At 42.0% G+C, this 21,147-nt stretch overlaps 1 protein-coding gene across 7 annotated transcripts in view; it reads left to right on the top strand.

The window, feature by feature from the left end:
* Nucleotides 1-21,147, top strand: part of MYCBP2 (MYC binding protein 2) — a 477,832-nt gene that overhangs the window by 313,158 nt on the left and 143,527 nt on the right. For all 7 annotated transcript variants that reach the window (XM_067563270.1, XM_067563273.1, XM_067563271.1 and 4 more), the window contains 3 exons: nucleotides 2,027-2,233; nucleotides 16,314-16,369; nucleotides 16,949-17,064. In XM_067563270.1, coding sequence (XP_067419371.1) covers nucleotides 2,027-2,233; nucleotides 16,314-16,369; nucleotides 16,949-17,064 — 379 coding nt within the window. The remainder of the gene's footprint in view (nucleotides 1-2,026; nucleotides 2,234-16,313; nucleotides 16,370-16,948; nucleotides 17,065-21,147) is intronic.

Raw genomic sequence — 21,147 nt, 5'->3', positions numbered from 1 at the left:
TGGACAGGCTGTACCTACCTACATGGTTACCAGTTCCCCTGTGGGACCTCAGCCTCATTCTGTCTGGGCTGATGGGGCCTCCATTTGAGCCTTTAGTGACATGCTCACTTTTCTACCTATCCTGGAAAGTGACATTTCTTAGGGCCATAACTTCCACCAGGGGAGTATCTGAGCTTAAAGCGGTTACATCGTAAGCTCCCTACATGATGGTCAAAGATAAAGTTCAGCTTTGCCCTCACCTGGCCTTCCTACTGAAAGTGGTTTATTAGTTCCACATGAACCAGGACATATTCCTCCTGGTTTTCTTCCCGAAACCACATGCTAGCAGTAGGGAACATAGACTGCATTCGTTGGATGTGAGGCGTGCCTTAGCTTTCTACATTGAGAGAATCAAGCCATTCAGGAGAATGACCCAGCTCTTTGTAGCAGTAGCAGACAGAATGAAAGGGCTAACAGTTTCTTCCCAATGGATTTCATCATTGTTTACTTCCTGTATCAAGACCTGTTATGACTTTCCAAATTTACCTACCCCAGCAATAACAGCCCATTCCATGAGAGCTCAAATGTCCTCTGCAGCATTCCTGGCCCAGGTGCTAATTCTGGACATTTCTAGGGCGGCAACATGGTCCTCTGTTCGCATCTTTGTTGCCCACTACGCTATTACTCAGCATGCCAGATATGCTGCTGCTTTCAATAGAGCAGTATTGCAATCTGAGGAAATTTGAAATCCAACCCCTCCTCCTACGGTCTAGCTTGAGAGTGACCTACTTGGAATCAACATGAGGAATCACTCAAAGAAGAAAAGATGGTCACTAACCTTCTCTAACTGTTGTTCTTTGAGATGTATTATTCATGTCCATTCCAAGACCTGCTCTCATTATCCCTCTGTCGGAGCCAGCTAGCAAGAAGGAACTGAAGAGGCAGAAAGTCGGTATAGCTCTATATAGGGCACCATGAAGGCACGACTCCACGGGGCTCCAGAACCAACCCTCTGGGTACCACTAGGGGGAAACTTTCCAGCAGATTGTGCACGCAGTGCGCACACACCTACTTGGAATGGACATGAGCAACACATCTCAAAAAACAACAGTTACAGAAGGTTAGTAACAGTCTGTTTTTAGGACTTTTGTTTACTGAATGCTAAAGTATTCTAGGTACTTGAGAAAAATAAACAGAAATACTGAAGAGTTTACAATCTAAACTTATATGTGATATGACAAATGAGAGTATCATAAAGTAGAGACAAGATGGATGATGGGAAGGTAAGGCTATAACAATAAAACCCTATGAGATTCAGATTAGCCATGTGCACAACTTGATGGTACTGTAGAAAGTCTGTATCTGTCTAATCAATCTATAGTTTGTGGTTATAGACTCTTTGCGTGCATCACAGAAGAAGTGAGTCTTAAAAACACTTCAGGAAGCTTGTCTGAAAGCAATGGTCCTAGGCCAGTGATCATGAAGAGGAAATATTGATCCCTGCTGCCAAAGTATTTTCTGGATTTTTCAAATTAGCTTGACTGCAGGTGTCCAGGGGTATACATTCATTCAGCACTCCTTGTTGAAGCCAAATTCCTATTTAACTGAGCCAAATTCAGATTAATAGCACTATAATCAGTTCTTGGATGAACTCAGTGGTTGTAGAACTTAAATACTAAAAAAAAATCAACTCATCTTCCAGATTATTTGTTTATTTTTCATCTGAAAAATGCATACCAAACAGTATTTGTCAGAAATTCAGATACTTGGAGTGGGATGAGTTGGGGCTGAGATCTTGTTTGGGGAGAGAAGCTTTTTAGACCCAAAAGGGGTTGCTGAAGAGTTCCAACCATTAATACACAGAATGGAAGAGCTATTCAGTAAGAGACCTTGTGTTTGTGGAGGAGGGGAAAAAAGACATTTGGGGAAATTGGTAGTAGGAAAGTCAGGCTGAGATTGTAAACTGTTTAAAAAATAACATGGAAATGAGGAACAAAACAAATTGAAATTTTTAATAATCTTTTCATCTCTTATTGCATTTTGGCAGGTGGAGGTCAAGGCTATTCCTGTTTCCCAGAAAAAAACCTCTTTGCAACAAGAACAACTGAAAAAACTCCAGCGGATACCAGGCAGTCCTGCAGCATCCTCTGGCACTGATATGACCTTCGGAGGACACCCTTCACCAAAACTTGATGCTTCATATGAACCAATGATTGTGAAAGAAGCTCGCTACATTGCTATTACAATGATGAAGGTAAAATATTGTCATTTCGGCAATGCAGTTGTAAAATATTATTCTCCAAGTGGAGAAGAAAGGAACCATACAAATGAACACACAGATATGTAAATCTCATTATATTCATTACACCTGTCTTTCTATTTGGGGTATTTGGATTCATGAAATTATATATAATTACTCTTTATAGATTTTTGCATGTTTACAAAAATCAAAGTGACTTAAATTTCTGTGGAGTGACATTAAGTTGTCTGCTATGAACCAAAGTAAAGCTGGTCAAGACTTTTTTGATAAACGACTTTTTATAAAAAATGCTAATTTTTTAAACCAAAAGTGTTTAAGAAATGGTTGGATTTGACAAATTTCCTGACTCAAAGAAGTCAAGGAAGAAGGTTTGAAATGGTCTAAACGTTTTTGTTTTGAAATTTTCTAAATGGAAATGCTGGTTTTTTGGTTTGAAAGGACTTTCCATTTAGAAATTAGAGCTAATTAGACTTGGGGGAAAAGGAAGAAAAAAGTAAAAATAAAAAACAAAACATTTCACTTGATCCAAAAATCAGTTTATGAATATTATAGAGATTTTGGCTTTAAAATAGGAAAAAATGTCAACTTCTTGAAGATACTGATCAGACAGAAAACTGTTTTCCACCCACCTCTAGTCCAAAGTGCTCAATGGCGTTACATTCTTGAAGGAGGACATTCCTTAGTAAGATGGTCTGTCTTTGTGGCCTTCATTTTCTAAAGCTCATAAGGTCAGAGATCTGTATGAGATCTGCCTTTTGTAAGAAGCTTTGAAGCCACCTTATCCTTCAGATTTATCCTCTTAAAAACTGAACACGTATATTTCTAGTCTTACCTAAATCCCAGGGAAGTTGGACTTGGCTGCTAAGAGTCTGAATCACGTGGAGCAGAAGCCAGCTGTGGTTTTCAGGACATTCTTTCAAACAAACAAACTCCTCTCATGCAGTCCAAGATTTTCATGGCAATGGTGGAATTTAAAGAGCAATATTTTTAGAAGAATGTAATGAGTTTAAAGGTTCCTTTGCTTCAGTCTTTCAGTTCAATCAGGGACATCTTATTTTTAGGCTATGTCTACACTACAAAGTTAAGTCGACTTAAGTTCCATTGATGTACAGCCACCACTGTAATTAAACCACTGTTGCATGTCCACACTATGCTCCTTGTGTCGATGGAGCACATCCACAATAACGGCTCTTGCATTGACACAGAGGACGATGCACCATGCACTATTCCATTGTGCATCAGGTTGCAGGGTGTTTCGGGAAGGGTTTGCAATGTCTCATGGGGGCAGGTTCAACATCACATGATACAGGTTTCTCAATCCCATCATTCCATCGGCATCCTACGAGGTTTCCAGCTGCTTTTCAACTGCCATAAGTCAACCATCTATCTCAGAAAGCATGAATCCTACATTGCTCTTCAGTATCGTGCTGTGTGTTATGAACACAAGGCTATAAGAGGAGTTCAACAAGGGTATTATTCACCACCCCTGAACCTCTCCTTGTAGAAGTAACATGTCTGCAGTTGCGCACAAGGGGCAACTATTTGCCTCCTGCTATGCCTGCTGCAGCTCTTTGCATTTTACACAGTACTACTGCATGTCCCTATCATAGCGCTTCCCTCCATGCCCTGAGTAAGTTCCTGTAGCTGGATTGGAGCTGTGCCTGCATAGGCTTTAAAAGGGGAGAGGTGTTTCCTGTGTACCTGGCTGCAGGGCAACGGCATTCAAAACTGTGATTAGAATGGCGTTGTGTGATATCTTCTGGAGGCCACTTAAGACGATGTAAGCAGCGCGGTGTTTACCCTGATACTGTGTCACTCTAACTACATTGCCCTAAGCTCTATGTGTTTCATCAAGGTGGTTTTATTATGTCGGCATAGCAGGAGAGTTAAAGGGAGAGGGAGGAGCATTGCAGTGTGTACGCCTCCATAGTTAGATCGGCATAAGCTGCCTTACATTGACAAAACTATGTAATGTAGCAATGGTCTTAGTGTCATGCTGTCTGGAGTGGTTTATAACCATGAGTGCCTACCCCAGGGCAGACTGTGAAAAACAGGGCAGGCACCCCAAACTGGTGGTATGTTCTATAATTAGATTTCACCAACCCAGTAACAAATATGAACTCCTGGGTCACTATAACAGTCTTACTATGGAGTCCTGGGCACTCCAGTCTATCTTGCCACCCAGGCAAACTCGACATAGTGATAAATGGTCACTTACACCAAAAATCACAAAATATTCAGGTTGCTCCCAGTCCTGAGAGACCAGTCACTTACCCCAGATCTATTTGTACCTTAGATCTGACACCAAAGACAACTCTGGTAGCCAATCCTAGAGCAAACTAAGGATTTCTTGACTAGCAAGAAGAAATGACAGTTATTTACAGGTTAAAGCAGGCAACACATATGCACAAATGAGTTCACTCTACGGTTGCAAAAGGTGACAGAGATGAGTAATCTGTCAGCATTCAATGGCTTTTCAAGGCTAACCCTGGTTGACCTTGGGGTCTTTTCTTTTTATTCCTTAGCTACAGCCCTTGTAAGAGTCCAAACACCAAAGAGATTAATACCTTTCATGTCAACAATCTTTATTTCCCTCTTCCAGAATTCAAACTGATGGGACAAGGCCTTCTGCATGTACTTTTCGATGGGTGGATGGCATTTGTCCTACAGTGGTCCACTTAATTTGATAGTCTTCCTGTATGGGCGGGGGGAACCACTCTTCCCATGTGAGTTCACAAGTTCAGAGCAGGCATTTTACAATTATAAAATAAATTTATATTTTACCTTGTATCATGGACTACATACATTACAAGTAAGATTAATGCATGCAGTAACTTACAAGCATTTTATAGAGTCTAAACACTGAACACATCCTTATAAGTCTAACACCCGTCTTGAACAATATTAACATATAAGTGAGTTGGTCTGGTTTCCATCTATGAATTTATCAATGCTCAGTTGTTGTTAACAGACTTGGCCAAAGCTGGCACCTGGTTTACCAGGGTCAGACTTAAGCATCAGGACCTCTTTTGGCTTTCCTGAAAGAGAAGAGCTATCATCCTGCTATTTGGCATAATTTATGTAATTCCTCATCAAATTCCTCAGACATAGAGACCAGGAAGTCTCAGATTCTAGGTTTTCTTTTATAGAAACTTCCAGCATAAGCTACTTGTCTTCACTTTCCAGCCTGTTTGTGGCCTGTCTCCACCCTACCTATCATCTCTCATATGCTATCGAAATGTCAACTCCTGTCTCCAAATGGTTTATGATGCCAATCTTCATCATCCATTTGTTAATTTTTCAAACAGGCACTTTTGTGCTTTTTCCCATACGGCCAATCATAATTGGGGGGAGATTCCCATAAATATCTACAAAGCGAACTCATTGTTCTCCTTCAAAGCTCTCCTTAAAACTCTTCTTTGCCATGATGCCTATAAAATATTTGATTGTGGTTAGACAGCTGGTGACTAATATTGTCTCATTGTTTCCTTGTGCTCCCTCATCTGTCTGTTTGTATTCACCTGTTGTCTTATGCTTGGGTTGTAAGCTCTTTAGTGTAGAGGGCCATCCTTTTGTTCTGTGTGTATACCTTCTAGCACGACAGGATGGGTTTCTGGTCCATGACTGGGGCGCACCAAGATGCTACCGTAATATTAACAGTAATACAAAGTTGTTCTGATTATCTGAAATGGGATTGTTTGTTGCTTCTGCACCACCTCCTGGAAGAACAATAGAAGGCAGCCAAGGAGATTATAGCTGAGGAATTTTAGTCTTCCAGGATTGCTTGATGGCATCCATTGATGCATCAGAGGCATTGCTTTCAGGGAAGTTGGGTAAGCAATGTTCCTTCATCAGCACATGTGACTAAAGTCCATTGAGTCTTACTGGGTAGGCCCAAATGTACATTTAAAATAGTCTTTTTAAGGGGCCTAACCTGTTTAGCCTTAATACAAGGAAACACTCTTGAGATGCTTAGAGATGAACACAGAAGTCAGGTCTTTGAGAATCGGTTGGCTAGAAGCAAACCTTTCTGCTTTCAGATTTCAGAAGTGTGTTTCACAGGGTCTTTTGGAGTATTCCTCCACATGTTTTTTAAAAATCTAATTTATCAATAATGAAGTAATTAGAGGGAGCAGAAATGCCAGAAAAAGTCCATGTCTTCTCCATCTACCACATGTACATTTTCTGGTGCTGGACACCAATTTGACAGGAAAGATGAGTCTTTTATGCTCATTTTTCCCTTGTTATTTCCCTTTTCCCTTTGGGAAATATAATGTGTATCCACTTGCAGCAGGAAGTGGAATTATGAGATCTTAAATGTCATCCAGAAAGGCTTTGTGATTTGGATATGGCTAGAGACCTCTATTATATGAAATAAATACTACTGGGATTTGTGTGATTATGGGAGACTTTATTTTCCCAGATATAGATCGAAGGACAAGTGCTACTAATAATTGTAGGGCCTAGATAATTCTAGATGCAATAGTCAAGAGATTTCTTCACCAAATAGTCACTGAACCAATGAGAGATGATGCCATTTTAGATTTAGTTTTGATAAGTAGCTAGGACTTGATAGAAGAACTGATTGTAGAGGAGGACAACCCTTGGTTCGAGTGATCATACGTTAATTCAGTTTAAACTAAATGGAAGAATAAGCAAAAATAGGTTTCTTGATTTCAAAAGAGCAAACTTTAAAAAATTAAGGAAATTTGTTAGGGAAGTGGACTGGAGTGAAGAACTCAAGCAGCTGAATGTGTAGGGGGTTTGGAATTGCTTTAAGACAAAGTAGCAGAAACTGTTTGAAGCCTGTATCCCAAGCAAGGAGAAAAAATTCATAGGGAAGGACTGTAGACCAAACTGGATGAACAAGCATCTCAAACAGTAAGAGAAAGCAGAAAGCCTACAGGGAATGGAAGAAGGGATGGATCAGCAAGGAAATCTACCTCTTGGAGGTCAGAAAGTGTAGGGAAAAGATGAGAACCGCCAAAAGCCAAGCAGAGTTAGACCTTGCACAGGAAATTAAAACAATAGTTCATTAGTCGTATAAACTAACAAGGAAAGAAGTGTGACTGCTAAACACTGCAGATGGGGTGGATATTAAAGATATTAAAGATAAGGTGTGGCCCAACACTTAAATGAATGCTTTGCCTCAGTTTTTAATAAGGGTAATGAAGAACTTTGATGCAGTGGCAGGGTGGCTAATGAGCAGGATCCTAGTTTTCTGTGAAAACCCCCCAAAATTTCCCGATTAAAAAAAAACATAATTCGCATTTTTCCACGATTAAAATGAAACACTGATTTGTAGTTTACCTAACCACAATATATATATATATAGGTATCATTTGAACACACATTTTTATTCATATATTTATAATTTTTAAGCAAGTTCAAAGCCTACTAGGGCTATCAATCATTATAATAAAATAAAATTTAAAGAATGAGCCTGTCACAGTGCATTGTTTCTTTACTGTTGTTGATGGCCCTGCTGTTTCAGCCTCTTGTTTTCATTTCTTTTCATTCAGTTTACCACTTTCCATGTGTTCTACAATTATCTGACTGCCCTCAAAAGTAGTCTACAGCCTTGCTGCATACAGTACAGAACAGCACATTACCATCAATGTCACATTTGTCCTTGTCAAACTCAGAGACACGATCTTTAGGATGATTTTTAACATTTTCAGCATCTTTTCATAATTTTAATTACTCGCATCTGGAGGTTGAAGTAAAATTTGAGATGCATTAAAACACAAACCCCTATTCGCCATTGAATAACCTCTATATGTCAGAATCAGTTTATTGAAGTATATTTAGCTATCTACATTTAAAGCGCATTCAGAAATCACAAGAGGGGATGTTGCATGCACTGAATAAGTGACACTGGTACTTTCAGTAAAATTTAGTTAATAAATGTTTATATTTTTTCACAAAATATAAAAACTAAAGATTCTTTGTAAAAACACAAATTCTACTTCTACAATCCCTTGTAATGAGAACAAAGATATGGAAGTAGAAATTACCAATTCCAAGGTGGAAGCCAAACTCAAACAGATTTAAGGGACAAAATCAGGGCACTAGAATAATTTCTAACCAAGAATATTAAAGGAACTGGCACATGAAATTGCAAGCCGAATTTTTAATGAGTCGATAAACTCGGATTTTAATGAATCCATAAATGCTATGACTGGGGAATTGCAGATATAGTACCTATATTTAGGAAAGAAAAAAGTGCTCTGGGTAATTACAGACCCGTTAGGTTGACCGCAGTTGTATGCAAGCTCTTAGAACAGATCTTGAAAGGGAGAAAGTAGTTAAGGACATACAGGTAAATAGTAATTTGGATAAAAAACATGTTTTTACAAAAGATGGATCAAACCAACCTGATCTCTTTCTTTGAGAAGATAACCAATTTTCTAGACAAAGGAAAGGCAGTAGATCTACTCTACCTAGATTTCAACAAAACATTTTATACAGTTCCACATGGGAAATTATTAGTTAAAGTGGAGAAGATGGGTATTAATATGAGCATCAAAAGATAGGTAAGAAATTGGTTAATGCAGAAGGCCCCAAACTGTGGGGCATGGAGGAACAATGTGGTTTCCATCCTGGATGTGGAACAACGGATCAACTCTTTGCTTTCTCACAGATACTTGAAGGGTCGTGGGAATTTGCTAACCCGGTCTACCTTTGTTTTGTAGGCCTGGAGAAGGCTTTATGACCACATTCCCCAAGATGTTCTTTGGGAGATGCTACGGGAATATGAGGTGCCAGTGCCACTGTTGCACAGGGCTGTATTATCCATTAGGCGCAATAGGGGCAGTGCCTAGGGCTTACGAAACTTTCAGGGCCTATGAAAAAAATTTTATATATAATTTTTTTTTTTTATTTTAAAAAGTATTTATTAATAGCTTAAAATCAAATTAGTTATTTCGGTCGGGGGGCCTACAAAGGCAAGTGTGCCTACGGCCTACGAAGGTCTTAAAACGGCCCTGCTGCTGCATGCTGTCTGGTCTCTCTATTCCCGGAGTGAGAGTTGTGTCCAGCATTCTAGGCATTAAGTCGAGTTTGTTCAAGATGGATGTTGGACTCCACCAAGGGTTCATCCTGTCCACACTCCTGTTCATGATCTTCATGGGCAGGATACCAAGATGCAGCCATGTTGGGGAGCGTATCTAGTATGGGGTCTTGGAAGTGGCATCTCTGTTGTTTGCAGATGATGTTGTCCTTCTTGCTTCTTCAAACTGTGATCTCTGACATGTGTGAGTGACTGGGATGAGACTGGGATGAGAATCAGCACCTCCAAATCAGAGGTCACGGTTCTTTCCCAGAAGAAAGTGGAGTGTTTTCTTCAGATGAAGGGGGAGCAGGTGCACTTTAGTGGAAGAGTTTAAGTATGTTAGGGGTCTTGATCATGAATGATGGTAAGTGGGAGCGTGAGATTGATTGACGGATTAGTGCAGTGGTGTCAGTGATGTACTGATCTGTGGTGGTGAAGCGGGAGCTAAGTTTTCAGGCAAAGTTCTTAGTTTACAGGTCAATCTACATCCCCGTTCTCACCTATGGTCATGAACTTTGGGTAATGACCGAAAGGAGATGATCTCGGGTACAAGAGGCAGAAATGAGGTTTCTCTGTAGAGGTGCTGGGCTGACTCTCCAAGATAGAGTGAGGGGCTTGACTATTTGGGAGAGCCTCGGAGTAGAGATGGCTGAGGTGGTTTGGGCATCTGATAAGATTGCCGCTGATAGGCTTCCTTTGGAACTATACCAGGCATATCCCACTGGAAGGAGGCCCTGTGACTGACCCAGGACACACTGGAGGGATTATATCTCCCAACTGGCCTGGGAATCCCCCAGGAGGAGCTGGAACCTGTTGCAGAAAAAAGAGAGGTATGGTCCTCCCTACTCTCGGTGCTGCCACCACACCCCTCATCAGGAAAAGTGACATAAAGGAAAAGAAGACACAAAGTTGGGAGTTATTGCCAATAGAGAGGAGAACCGGAATATCATACAAGAGCTGGACAACCTTGAAAACTGAAGTAATAAAAATGGGATGAAATTTAATAGCGCATGGTATAATGTCATGTAGCTAGGGACTAACAGAAATAATTTTTGCTATAAGCTAGGGACTTATCATTTGGAAGCGACAGAGGAGGAGAGAGACTTGGGTGTATTGGTTGATCACAGAATGACTATGAGCTGCCACTGTGGTGTGTCCATGAAAAAAAATTAATGCAGTCCTAGGATGCATCAGGTGAGGTATTTTCAGTAGAGATAGGAAAGTGTTGTTCTTTGAGTGCTTGCTCATGTCCATTTCATGTGTGTGTGCCACAAGCACCAGCGCTGGATATTTTTCCCTCAGAAATATCTGTAAGGCCAGCTCTAGCGCCTTCTTCATTGGCACACACGTGCACTGGTAAAAGGGTGCTGCCAGCCCCACCAGTGACGGTACTGGAATGTCCTTGTCTCGGCAAGCCTTCTACCAGTGGTCTCCATAGATTTAGTGTACATTGTTTGTTAGATAAGTTTAATTAGTTAGTGTTAGTAGTTAGTTAGTCCCGCAGGGACATAGCCCCAGGCTTCAAACCATGTGCTCCATGTAAGAAGCCCATGCCCATAAACAATCCTCACCAGAGCTGCTTACAGTGTCTGGGAGAGACCTACATTCGAGACAAGTACAGGATTTGCAGACACTTCAGACCCTGCACTAAAAAAGACCAGAACATCCAGTTAAGAGCACTCCTGATGGAGTCTGCTGTCAAACCAGACTCTGAGCCTAGCTCATCAGACTATGTGTCCAGTACATCAGCAGCTACTCAAAGCACCCCCCAGCACTGAGTTTATCTCAGCCCCAGTCATCATCCCCGGTGCCAAAGAAGCAGCACAAGAAGCTGCACACCAGAAGAGGACACTTCCTGGTCCGTAAGAAGGACAAACAGGGAACAGAGGACGAGCTGCTTGTCTTCCCTGGAACTCGGGTTGGCTATAGCTTCATCCATTAGAGCTCCCAGTCTTCCCTGGGACATGCCTCCACAAGCAGCCAAGCTTGCTCTCATTCCCAGTACCGCTCACTCCTCAGGAGACCCCCACCGAGACCCTGTACTGGGGCAGCCAGCCAAGAATGTGTCCAGGGGCAAGCCTAGGATGGCAGCCCCACGCAGATCCCCGATGCTTTGACACTGCCCTCTGACCCCTCATCTGTCACTCATGGCCTGACAGTGATCACTAGGACCCCATCATCGGTCCCCAGAGCACCTCCACTGGCAGACAGACCCCCCAGTACTACTCCCTGGAGCCTCAATATAGGTCACCAGGGTCCCAGTGCTGATACCCAGAGCTATGGTATTGGTCTCTGGAGCACCACTATCGGTCACTGGTGTAACATCATTGACCACTAGATGCTTAGAACCTATCAACAGAGTCCCAGCACCACTTCCCAGTACCAGAACGCCGCACCTAGTGGTGCACTAAAGAGTTGGAGATAAGGTCAGCACCACCATGGTCCCCAGAAGAGGACCCCTGTGATTCAGAGGGAGAGGGAGATCACCTTGCCCAGGGGTCAAGCGAAACTAGCCACAACTGCAGGTTTCCCCCGAGGCCTGCCACCAGGCTCATGGCCACCGACATAACGGCCCATACAATGGTTGTTCTGGGAACTTGTGGGGATTCCCTCCTGCCCCAGGGTGGCAAGTGCGACAGTCGATCTCAGGAGTGTCTGAGACACGCTCAGAGACAATGTCATGCCCACTCCCGGACTTGGATGAAGAGCCAGACTAAGCTGTGGGGGCTTCAGTGGTACCCATGGAAGAGGCTACCCTCCCTGCAGAAGAACAGTCGCCCACTACACCCTTAATTGCCTCATCATTATCATCGTCTGATGAGGTGGTTGCTGATCCTTCTGCCATGGTCCCGCAGGACGACTTTAGAGTGCACCAGGAGATACTCAAGATGGTGACCATAAATTTGGGGTTGGAGGTGGAGGAGGTGAAGGTGAAGGAGCCCGCTGATGTGCTTTTTGACGTTTTGGCAGCAGTAGCCCCATCTAGAGTGGCCCTTCCCATCCACAGGGGAGTTGTCAAGCTTGTCAAGGCTTTATGGTAAACACCCTCCCCTGTACCCCCTACATGTAAAAGGGCCAAGAAAAAATAGTATGTTCCTGCCAAAGGGTTTGAGTATCTGTACTCTCACCTGTCCCTGGGGTCACTGGTAGTGTCAGCTGCCAACCAAAGAGACGGGGCAGTCAAGCTCAGCCCCCAAGAATAAAGACGCAAAGAAGCTGAATCTCTTTATTAGAAAGATTTACTTGACTGCTAGCCTCCAGTTCTGTATATGGAATCAGCAGGGCCTGCTGGGGAGATATGACTATAATATATGGCATTCCGTAGCCAAATTCACTGACTCCTTGACCCAGGAGTCTAAGCAGGAGTGTTTGGCCATTTTGGAGGAAGCGCGAGTCAGTGGCCCGAGCTTCCCTCCAGGCAGCCTCTGACATGGACAGCTCAGCAGCCAAAACAATGGTGTCAGCAGTCTCTATGTGGAGAGCTTCATGGCTCCAGTGATCTGGCTTATCTCTGGAGGTCCAACAGTCTATCCAGGACCTCCCCTTTGATGATGCGGCACTGTTCTCTGACCAAACTGACATCAGGCTGCAATGGCCTAAAGGATTCCAGGGCCACACTCAGCTCCCTAGGCCTGTCCACTCCATCTGCTTCCAGGAAGCATTTCAGGTCCCAGCAACCGCAGTGATTCGCGGGTGAGGCCAGGAGCAAGCCCTATAAGAAAAAGAACGGGCTATTAGCACCATCAAGGTCAACCCACCCTGCCAGCACTTCCCAGTCAGGCTCAAGCCACTACCCACCAGCCAGCAGGCAGGCCTTTTGAGGGTGCCCCTGGGGGGTGGCCTAGCAGATTTAACACAGGATCCAACGCTCCCCTTCTTTTCAAACCGCCTTTCCCCTTGCCTTTCTGAGTTGGTGGCTATAAAGTCAGACAAGTGGGTGCTAAGCACTACTGCAGTGGGTTACACCCTTCAGTTTATTTTGATCCCTCCTTCCTACCCCCATTCCTGTACCTCTACAGGAACCCTTCTCACGAGCAACTTCTCGTCTTGGAGGTGCAAGCTCTCCTACGGGTAGGGGCTGTAGAAGAAGTTCCCTACAACTGAGAGGGAAAGGGTTCTACTCCCATTACTTTCTAATCTCAAAGGCCAAAGGAGACCTGCAGCCCATTCTGAACCTACATCTCCTCAAGAAATAGCTCAAGAAGCTGAGGTTCCATATGGTCTCCCTGGCTTCCATCATCCCCTGCCTGGAGACAGATATGCCGCCCTTGACCTTAAAGGACACATTTCCATTTTCCATGGCCACAGACAGTTCTTATGGTTTGTGGTGGGAGACAACTACTACCAATTCATGGCCCTCCCATTTGGCCTATCAATAGCGCCAATGGTGTTCACAAAATGTAAGGCGGTATTCACTGCCTACTTCAGACGTTGGGGAATACAAATTATCCCTTACCTCAACAACTGGCTCATCAAGAGTCACTCGGCAACTCAGGTCTAGCATAGTATCATGGTACTACAGGCCACCTTACAAGAACTGAGCCTGTTGGTAAATCTACATTAGTACAGAGAAATCTACATTAGTACCGGTGCAAAGGATAGAATTCATCAGGGCTGTCCTCGATTCCAACCGGGCCAGAGCATTTCTACCTCAAGACAGAATTCAAAGCATGTCAAACCTGATCACCCAGGTCACAGGTCATCCCCTCACCACAACAAAGATTTGCCTCAGACTGCTGGGTCACATGGCAGCGTGTACGTACGTGGTACAATATGTAAGACTGCATCTCAGACCCCTTCATATGTGGCTAGCATTGGTTTATTCTTCGACAACACACAGCTTGGACATGATCCTTAAGATCTTGCCTCAAATACTTGCCTCATTGTCATGATGGAGAAAACCTACGCACGTAGCAAGAGGAGTTCCATTTGCACTCCCACATCTGATGCTCTCCTCGGTATCTGATGCCTCGGATCTATGGTGGGATGCCCACGTTGATTCCCTCAGGACCCAAGGCCTCTGGTCCACAGAGGAACTGACGTTACACATAAATGTCAGAGAGCTCAGGGCAATCCATTTAGCCTGCGAAGTATTCCTTCTCCAGATGTTGGTAAAGGTAATACAAGCGTTTACAGACAATACAGCATCAATATATTATGTCAACAAGCAAGGGAGAAGCGAGATCCTCAGCCCTCTGCTCAGAGGCACTCCATCTGTGGGACTTCTGCATGGAACATGTGCTCTACCTCGAAATCTCACACTTTCCGGCACGTTGGCAGATCACCTCAGCAGCTCCTTCTGTTCTTGCCATGAGTAGTCCCTTCATCCAGAGGTAGTCAAGATTATTTTCCAGAGGGGGGAACTCCCCAGATGGACCTGTTCGCAACCAAATAGAACAGGAAATGTTTCTGTTTCCTGCAACGGCTTGCTCGCTTCCTGATGCTTTGATCCTGCATGGCCTAATCAGCACTTGTTCGGCATGTTGCTGGACCGGGCAGTGGCAGCCCCTTAGATACTTCTGGACCATGTGGACTTGATTTTACAGGATCATTATCAGCTGTTACATCCGGACCTAGATGTCTTATATCTGACGGCGTGGATGGTGCATGGTTAAGCCCAGAAGAGCAGGCTTGCTCCACTTAACTTTAGAAAGGCCTGCTGTAAAGTAAAAAACCCTCTACTAGAACAACTTACCTGGCCAAGTGGAAAAACGGTTCTCCTGCTGGGTGGCAAAATGAAACCTAACTCCGCATTTCTACGAAAAGTGATATCGCACTTTCATGTCAATCAGGACATCATCTTGCCAATCTTTTTTCCGAAACTTCACAGCTCTAGTGAAGAGAGATGCTTGCACATCTTGGATGTCAGGTGAGAAATGACTTTCTACATCGAAAGAACTAAGCCCTTCCCGAAAATCTCTTCATCGCTGTCACCAAGCGAATTAAGGGTTTGCTAGTCTCATCAGAAAGGATATCATTCTGAATCACCGTTCACCATCTGCAATTGGACTTGTTACGAGCAGGCAAAGATTGCATCTGCTGCCATTCCTAATAGCTCATCGACAAGAGCACAGGCTTCATCAGCAACTTTCTTGGCGCAGGTACCAATACATGACATTTGCAGGGCTGCAACTTAGTCTTCTGTTCACATCTTTACGTCCCACTATGCCATCATGCAACAGGCCTGCTTAAGGTAGTCATTCATTTTTTTTTCATTTAAATCAAATAATAAAATTACAAGTTTTCTTTCCCAAACCAATACCAACTAGTCAGAAACCAGACAACATAAATTGGTTGTCTTAGAGCATTATAATTTATATAGGATTAGTAAATTAAGAATCTGATTTTTATGGCATATTCAGACAGGTTGAAGGGACAGGCAGTTTTAATCCGGAGACTCTTCAGGTGTGTGTCTTGCTGTGTTACATTCAATTATGAGCTAGCTAATTAAGATCCACCATCTTGGATTAGGGCTCATTCCACTAGGACTCAGGCAGCATATGTGACTTGTTCAAGAAGCATACCCAATGCATACATTTGAAAGTCAACTTCTCATGGCTGTTTGGCCTATCTGAAATGAACCATTGGTCATATTCCAGATCCTAGTGGACAGGTATCCACATCATATGAATACCACTCATTCAAACCCTTGTTGGCAGATTTGATTGAGGATAGAGGATTAGCTACCTCCTTACCCCTTGAATGTGGTCCCTTCAGAATTGGGGCCCAGTGCATTAGCAAGGTGGAATCTGGGCACACGCCTCCCCCCCAATAATCAGCACCTTTCATGAGCAATAATTACTTTTCTCACCTAAAAAGATCACTTTAAAGAGTGTGTATATTTGTGTACAGTTTTAACCTATTTCTAGTCCACACTTATATTATGTGAGCAGTTAGATTAACATGTTTTGAAAAATGATTTTGTTTTTATTTTAATATTTTCATAGTAGTGGTATAATAGTGTCGACTAAATGTTGATTTTGCTTTAGTTGAATATTTTTATTATTCTCTGCTTTGTAGGTATATGAAAATTATTCGTTTGAAGAATTACGCTTTGCCTCACCAACACCTAAGAGGTAAAAAAACAGTCTTGTAGAGAGAACTAAAAGTAAATATTATTCCAACTTTTAAAAAAACTTATTAATATCAGAGCTGTATGTGAATAGGTTCGTTATTCCAGCAAAGTTATTGTAATTTCTATTTAAAGAACTGTTCAGATTTCAATGCTCTGAAAAACATTCTATGTAGGGGGAAACACTAAAAATCAAATACATTTTTCTTAAAATTACAAGGATACTTGCATAAAATCAGTCTTTTATACTTGGTTTATTTGCTCCAGCTGCTTATTCCTAACCTGAATTCATTTTCTGAATTTGATTTTCTGTAGAAATGATTTTCACAGAAGGTTATCTATTTATTTATTTATTTATCATAACTTGAAGAGCTTAAGTGGCTTGAGCAGATGAATTCCTGTGACTCAAAGATTCTGTTTCCATAGAAATGTCCCTGGTAGACAACAAAAGGTGTGTAGTTTGGGAAGGTATGGAGAGGGGAAAAAAGATCAGCACAATGACTTCTAAATAGAATGTTTCAGCAGCTTTTCAAGAAGCTGACATTTGGTTAATTGCTTCAATGTCTATTTTGTTTTTGTCTAGACCCAGTGAAAACATGTTGATCCGAGTCAACAATGATGGTACTTACTGTGCAAATTGGACCCCAGGAGCTGTTGGTCTTTACACCATTCATGTTACTATAGATGGCATTGAAATAGGTATTTAATTTTCATTAATCTTATATAGTAACTGCAAATGCTTAAGTATCCACAATGTGTGCAATAATTTGTGTAAATAGCATGTCAGTGAAAATTAGCACACTGCTTTGGAATCAAAAGCATTCTATTCAATCTCTGTCTTCCCCATGCCTCTCTCCCCATGCTGTTACCAAAAAACTAAAAGTAAAGACGCAACTGATAAAACTGTAACTTTCATAAGGAGCTTAAACCAACTTTTTGGAACTCTTTTAAAATACTGTTTCAATTCACCTTTAAATAGTTTTAAATTAAGCTCTCATTTCAGTAGTAGAATATCTGTGTAAATTTTCCTGAAGACCACCAGTGCTCAGGATTATTTTTTCACTGCAAAAGTTAATGACCTTACAAGCTTTTTAAAAACAAATGATTTTCCTACACTCCTTATAGGTGTTTGAGATTAACTGTTACAGGGGAAAAGGGAAGAGAATCAGAATTTGGATCCTAGTAGGTAATTTAATCATTTACATAGTGATGTAAATATACAGGGCACTTGATAGTACTAAGTCAGTACCAAGCAGATCACTGGTCCCTGTCCCAAAGGGCTTACTGTCTAAAGCTTAAGTGAAGATACATGGAACAAACAAGACAAAAAAAGAGTATTGTAACCCTTAGTCAAACTGTAATATTTTCATTGGCATTCTGAATTTTATTGAAAACATGACACTGACTGCCATGAAAAACAAAAAGCCTGAAAGAAGTAAATTCACTTTTAGCAGTTTCACTTGCTGCACATGGGCAATGAAAACCCTCAGACACTCGTGTTAGAAATGTGAGGATAGTTGTGAATGTGCAGGAGGTGGTCAGCTGTTATATTCTTGAGTTCTATGAGGCAGTTTCCACAGATCTGAATACAAAGAGTAATACTGTTCTCTCGGAGCGAAGGCCTGGTTGCTTTATTTTTTCCACCTCTGAAATGTAAAAGTAAAATATTTGTCCCTGGATATCTGTGCTGCATTAAGTGTGGAATTCCAGATGGTCATAAAAGTAAAAGCTACATGTAGTCACTATTTAGAAGCATGTGAGAAGAAATGCCTTGAGTCTGCTGTAACCCACTTTGATTGTGAAATGGTATGTAACAAGATAAAAAACTTGCTTTATTTGGTGGAAACTTTTACATACTATGCCACTCAAAGCTCTTGATTTCTAATGTACCTGGACGCAAACCTCTTGGCAGTACTTAAAAAGTACTTGCCAATTGTCTTGAATACTACTATAATTTTAATTTAGTTACCTGAAGTAAAGAGAAGTGAACATGGGAATACTGCAGAATTTGAGGGGAGTGTATCTATTTTAGATAAAATTTACAAGTTTTTCAGTACCACCAGTGAATCCATCTTCTGCGTTCATATTGATGTCTAGGATTGTGTATGGAATACATCTCCTAAAAATGGCAAATTGTCATGTTTCCACTCATATAAGAGCTTTGGTGGGGGGATTATTTATTTATTAATTAAGAAATGATGTAAATTAATGTGATAGGTATTTATAATGCAACATCTAGCAGGTTCAGGGAAAGTCTTCTGAATTGCTTCTCTTGGTAATAATCACAGGTTGAACTTTGGTTTTTTGCTGTTTTCTGTCATGCAGAATATTTCAGCCACAATGTTTTTTTCTTAAGAGATCTGCATGCGACCATCTAAATTTGTCACATAATATCAAGCACAACATTAAGAAGGAAATATATTATGCGTCCATTAAGCATTAGTGTAAATGCTTATTTGAGACAGACCAAATGAGTGCTCACCTTGCATATGACTCGGTTTTGCCACTGTAGTAGAAGAATGGAGCTAGAAAAACACCAAAGTGAGTTGTGCCTAACTGCATGGAGCAGAATGGTGGTTTTTATCAGCCAGCCAATTGCAAAACTCTTTGAAGCAGTGTAAAATAACTGTCCAACACTTCCTACATCAGTACTTACAGAAATATCAGATCCATACAGCATGCTACAACTGAATGAACTCTGAATGAACTATCTACAGTAGAACATCTAAAAAATTATTTTGTTACAATGTGTTGTGTTTTGATTCTGAAAGATTTTAAAAGTGATCCAACAAATTAAAATGAGAAGAGATGTGCCCTGTTTCTACAAGTATGAACTGAAACACTGCTAGCACCTTTTAAAGCATTGTTAGGTTGATCCTGCTCATTAAAATGTGTCCATAAAATTTAACGTTGCTCTATTAAATTTGATGTGTTGTTCCTTTTTTTTGGAAGTGGCACATTTTAAAGGAAAAATACAGTGCCTTAGCTATTAGATTCTGAGTATTTCTCATAATAGGTGAATTTAGTAGTTTCTTTGGGGGACAGTGGTAGGTTGGGGTATAATAGTAAAAATGTTATTTCTGGCTCAAAGTACAGCATAAAAAAGGTGTGGAAAGAGGAGTGGGTAAGGAAACAGGCAGAAAAGAGTGAAGGAATAGATAAGGGTAGATATGTAAACACGAATGAAGTTACGGAGAACTATGAAAATGAGGAGAGGCTTGAATTTAATGCATGAAATTGGGAATCAGCAAATTGATTCACTGAGGACGTATGCAGTCATGGAGACTGAGCCCTGGTCTACACTTACCTGGAGATTCGGCGGCAGTCGACGGGAGTTACGCAATCTACGCAGAGTAGCTTGCGAACCTCCCGTCGAGTCCTGTGCTTCCCTTCTACACGCTATCTTCACTGCACTGCACCGACAGGAACTGTGTTCCCGTCGACGCAGCACTATGCTACTTGAGGGGGTGACAGTTCCCATCGGCGCAGTGCAGTGAAGACGGCGCGCAGAAGGGAAGCACAGCAGTTGACGGGAGTTACGCAAGCTACTCTGCATAGTTTGCATGACTCCCATTGAGTGATGCCGAATCTCCAGGTAAGTGTAGACCAGGGCTTAGTCTCTTTGTGCCTCAGCTGCCCATCTATATAATGGGTATGATGTGATTTCTTTACATCTCGGGGTGATGAGGATAAATACATTAAAAATTGTGATGTATTCACATGCTTGAGTGCAATATTGAGGGCCAGATATATACTTAACCATCAGAAATCTGATATTTACCAGTTGCTCCAGTTTCTTTAGTGTAGTCTAGGTGCTGACCTCTGCCCAAGCTATCTGTGAGAGCTCTCTATTGGACTGCACCCCTGATAATTCCTCAGATTAGCAGATTCTTAAAAGCACACACAGCCTTCAAGTTTATTCGAATTCAATTACCAATCTGCAACTGGAATCTCATTCATGTTGTCTGGCCTGGTGCCATCCCCGGGCATACCACCTTGCATCATGGTGTGGTCCTACAGGCATCCCACCTCGGCTTCCTTTCTTGCAGTAACTTGCTCACAAACCAGAATACTTAAGTAATCAAATACTCTTTGTGGAGTCTTATTTATTTTGTCTTTTTCAGAACACAGACTTTTTGTCCCCTCAGTTCCAAATTCTTCTTCTCTTTGATTCAGGAGTCTCATAGCCCTCCTTTTGAGGGGTCTGTGCTATGATCTGGGCAAACACTCTTCTTGGTTCAGGAGTCCCACATCCCTCCTCCTGGGTGTCTGTGCTGTGATTTAAGGTCAGCTTTCCCCAGCCCATCAGTAGCCAGGTTCTAGCCCTGTTTCACAGAGATCCTTTTCTCCCTCTAAATTAAGCATCCCACAGCATTCCTAGGGGGGCTGTACTGGCAGACAGACATTCTCCTTTCCAAGCTGTCTGCCCTCTCTCCTTCCCCTCTGGCTGTCAGTCTCTAGAGGCTTCTCCCTTATCTCCACCCTGGCTTAATTTAGTCACATGACCTGCCTGTCATGTGTCTGTGATAATTCTCCCCTCCTGGGGAGGAGAGCTGAGGGAGTCACAGGAGGCCCTTGACCAGTTACTTCTTAAAGGAGTGACAGATTGCAAATTTAAATCCTCTTTCCTTGCTGGTAGATAATTATATCTGTAGTGTTTTAGTACACTGTTTTTAATATTAGTACAGCTTCAAGATAGCCCATTTTGGCAGGCTTTCATTGGCATGTAGTTTATGAGAGGAGGGGAGGCTCTGCTGAATTCAGCTCTGAACTACATGGGGA

The sequence above is a fragment of the Emydura macquarii genome, unplaced genomic scaffold (assembly GCF_026122565.2).
Source record: "Emydura macquarii macquarii isolate MOO-44397 ecotype Brisbane River unplaced genomic scaffold, CSIRO-AGI_Emac_v2 contig_2473, whole genome shotgun sequence".
In the NCBI taxonomy this organism is placed as follows: Eukaryota; Metazoa; Chordata; order Testudines; family Chelidae; genus Emydura; species Emydura macquarii.
Note: the sequence above shows the minus strand (reverse complement) of the source record. Positions and strands in the feature narration are given on the sequence as shown.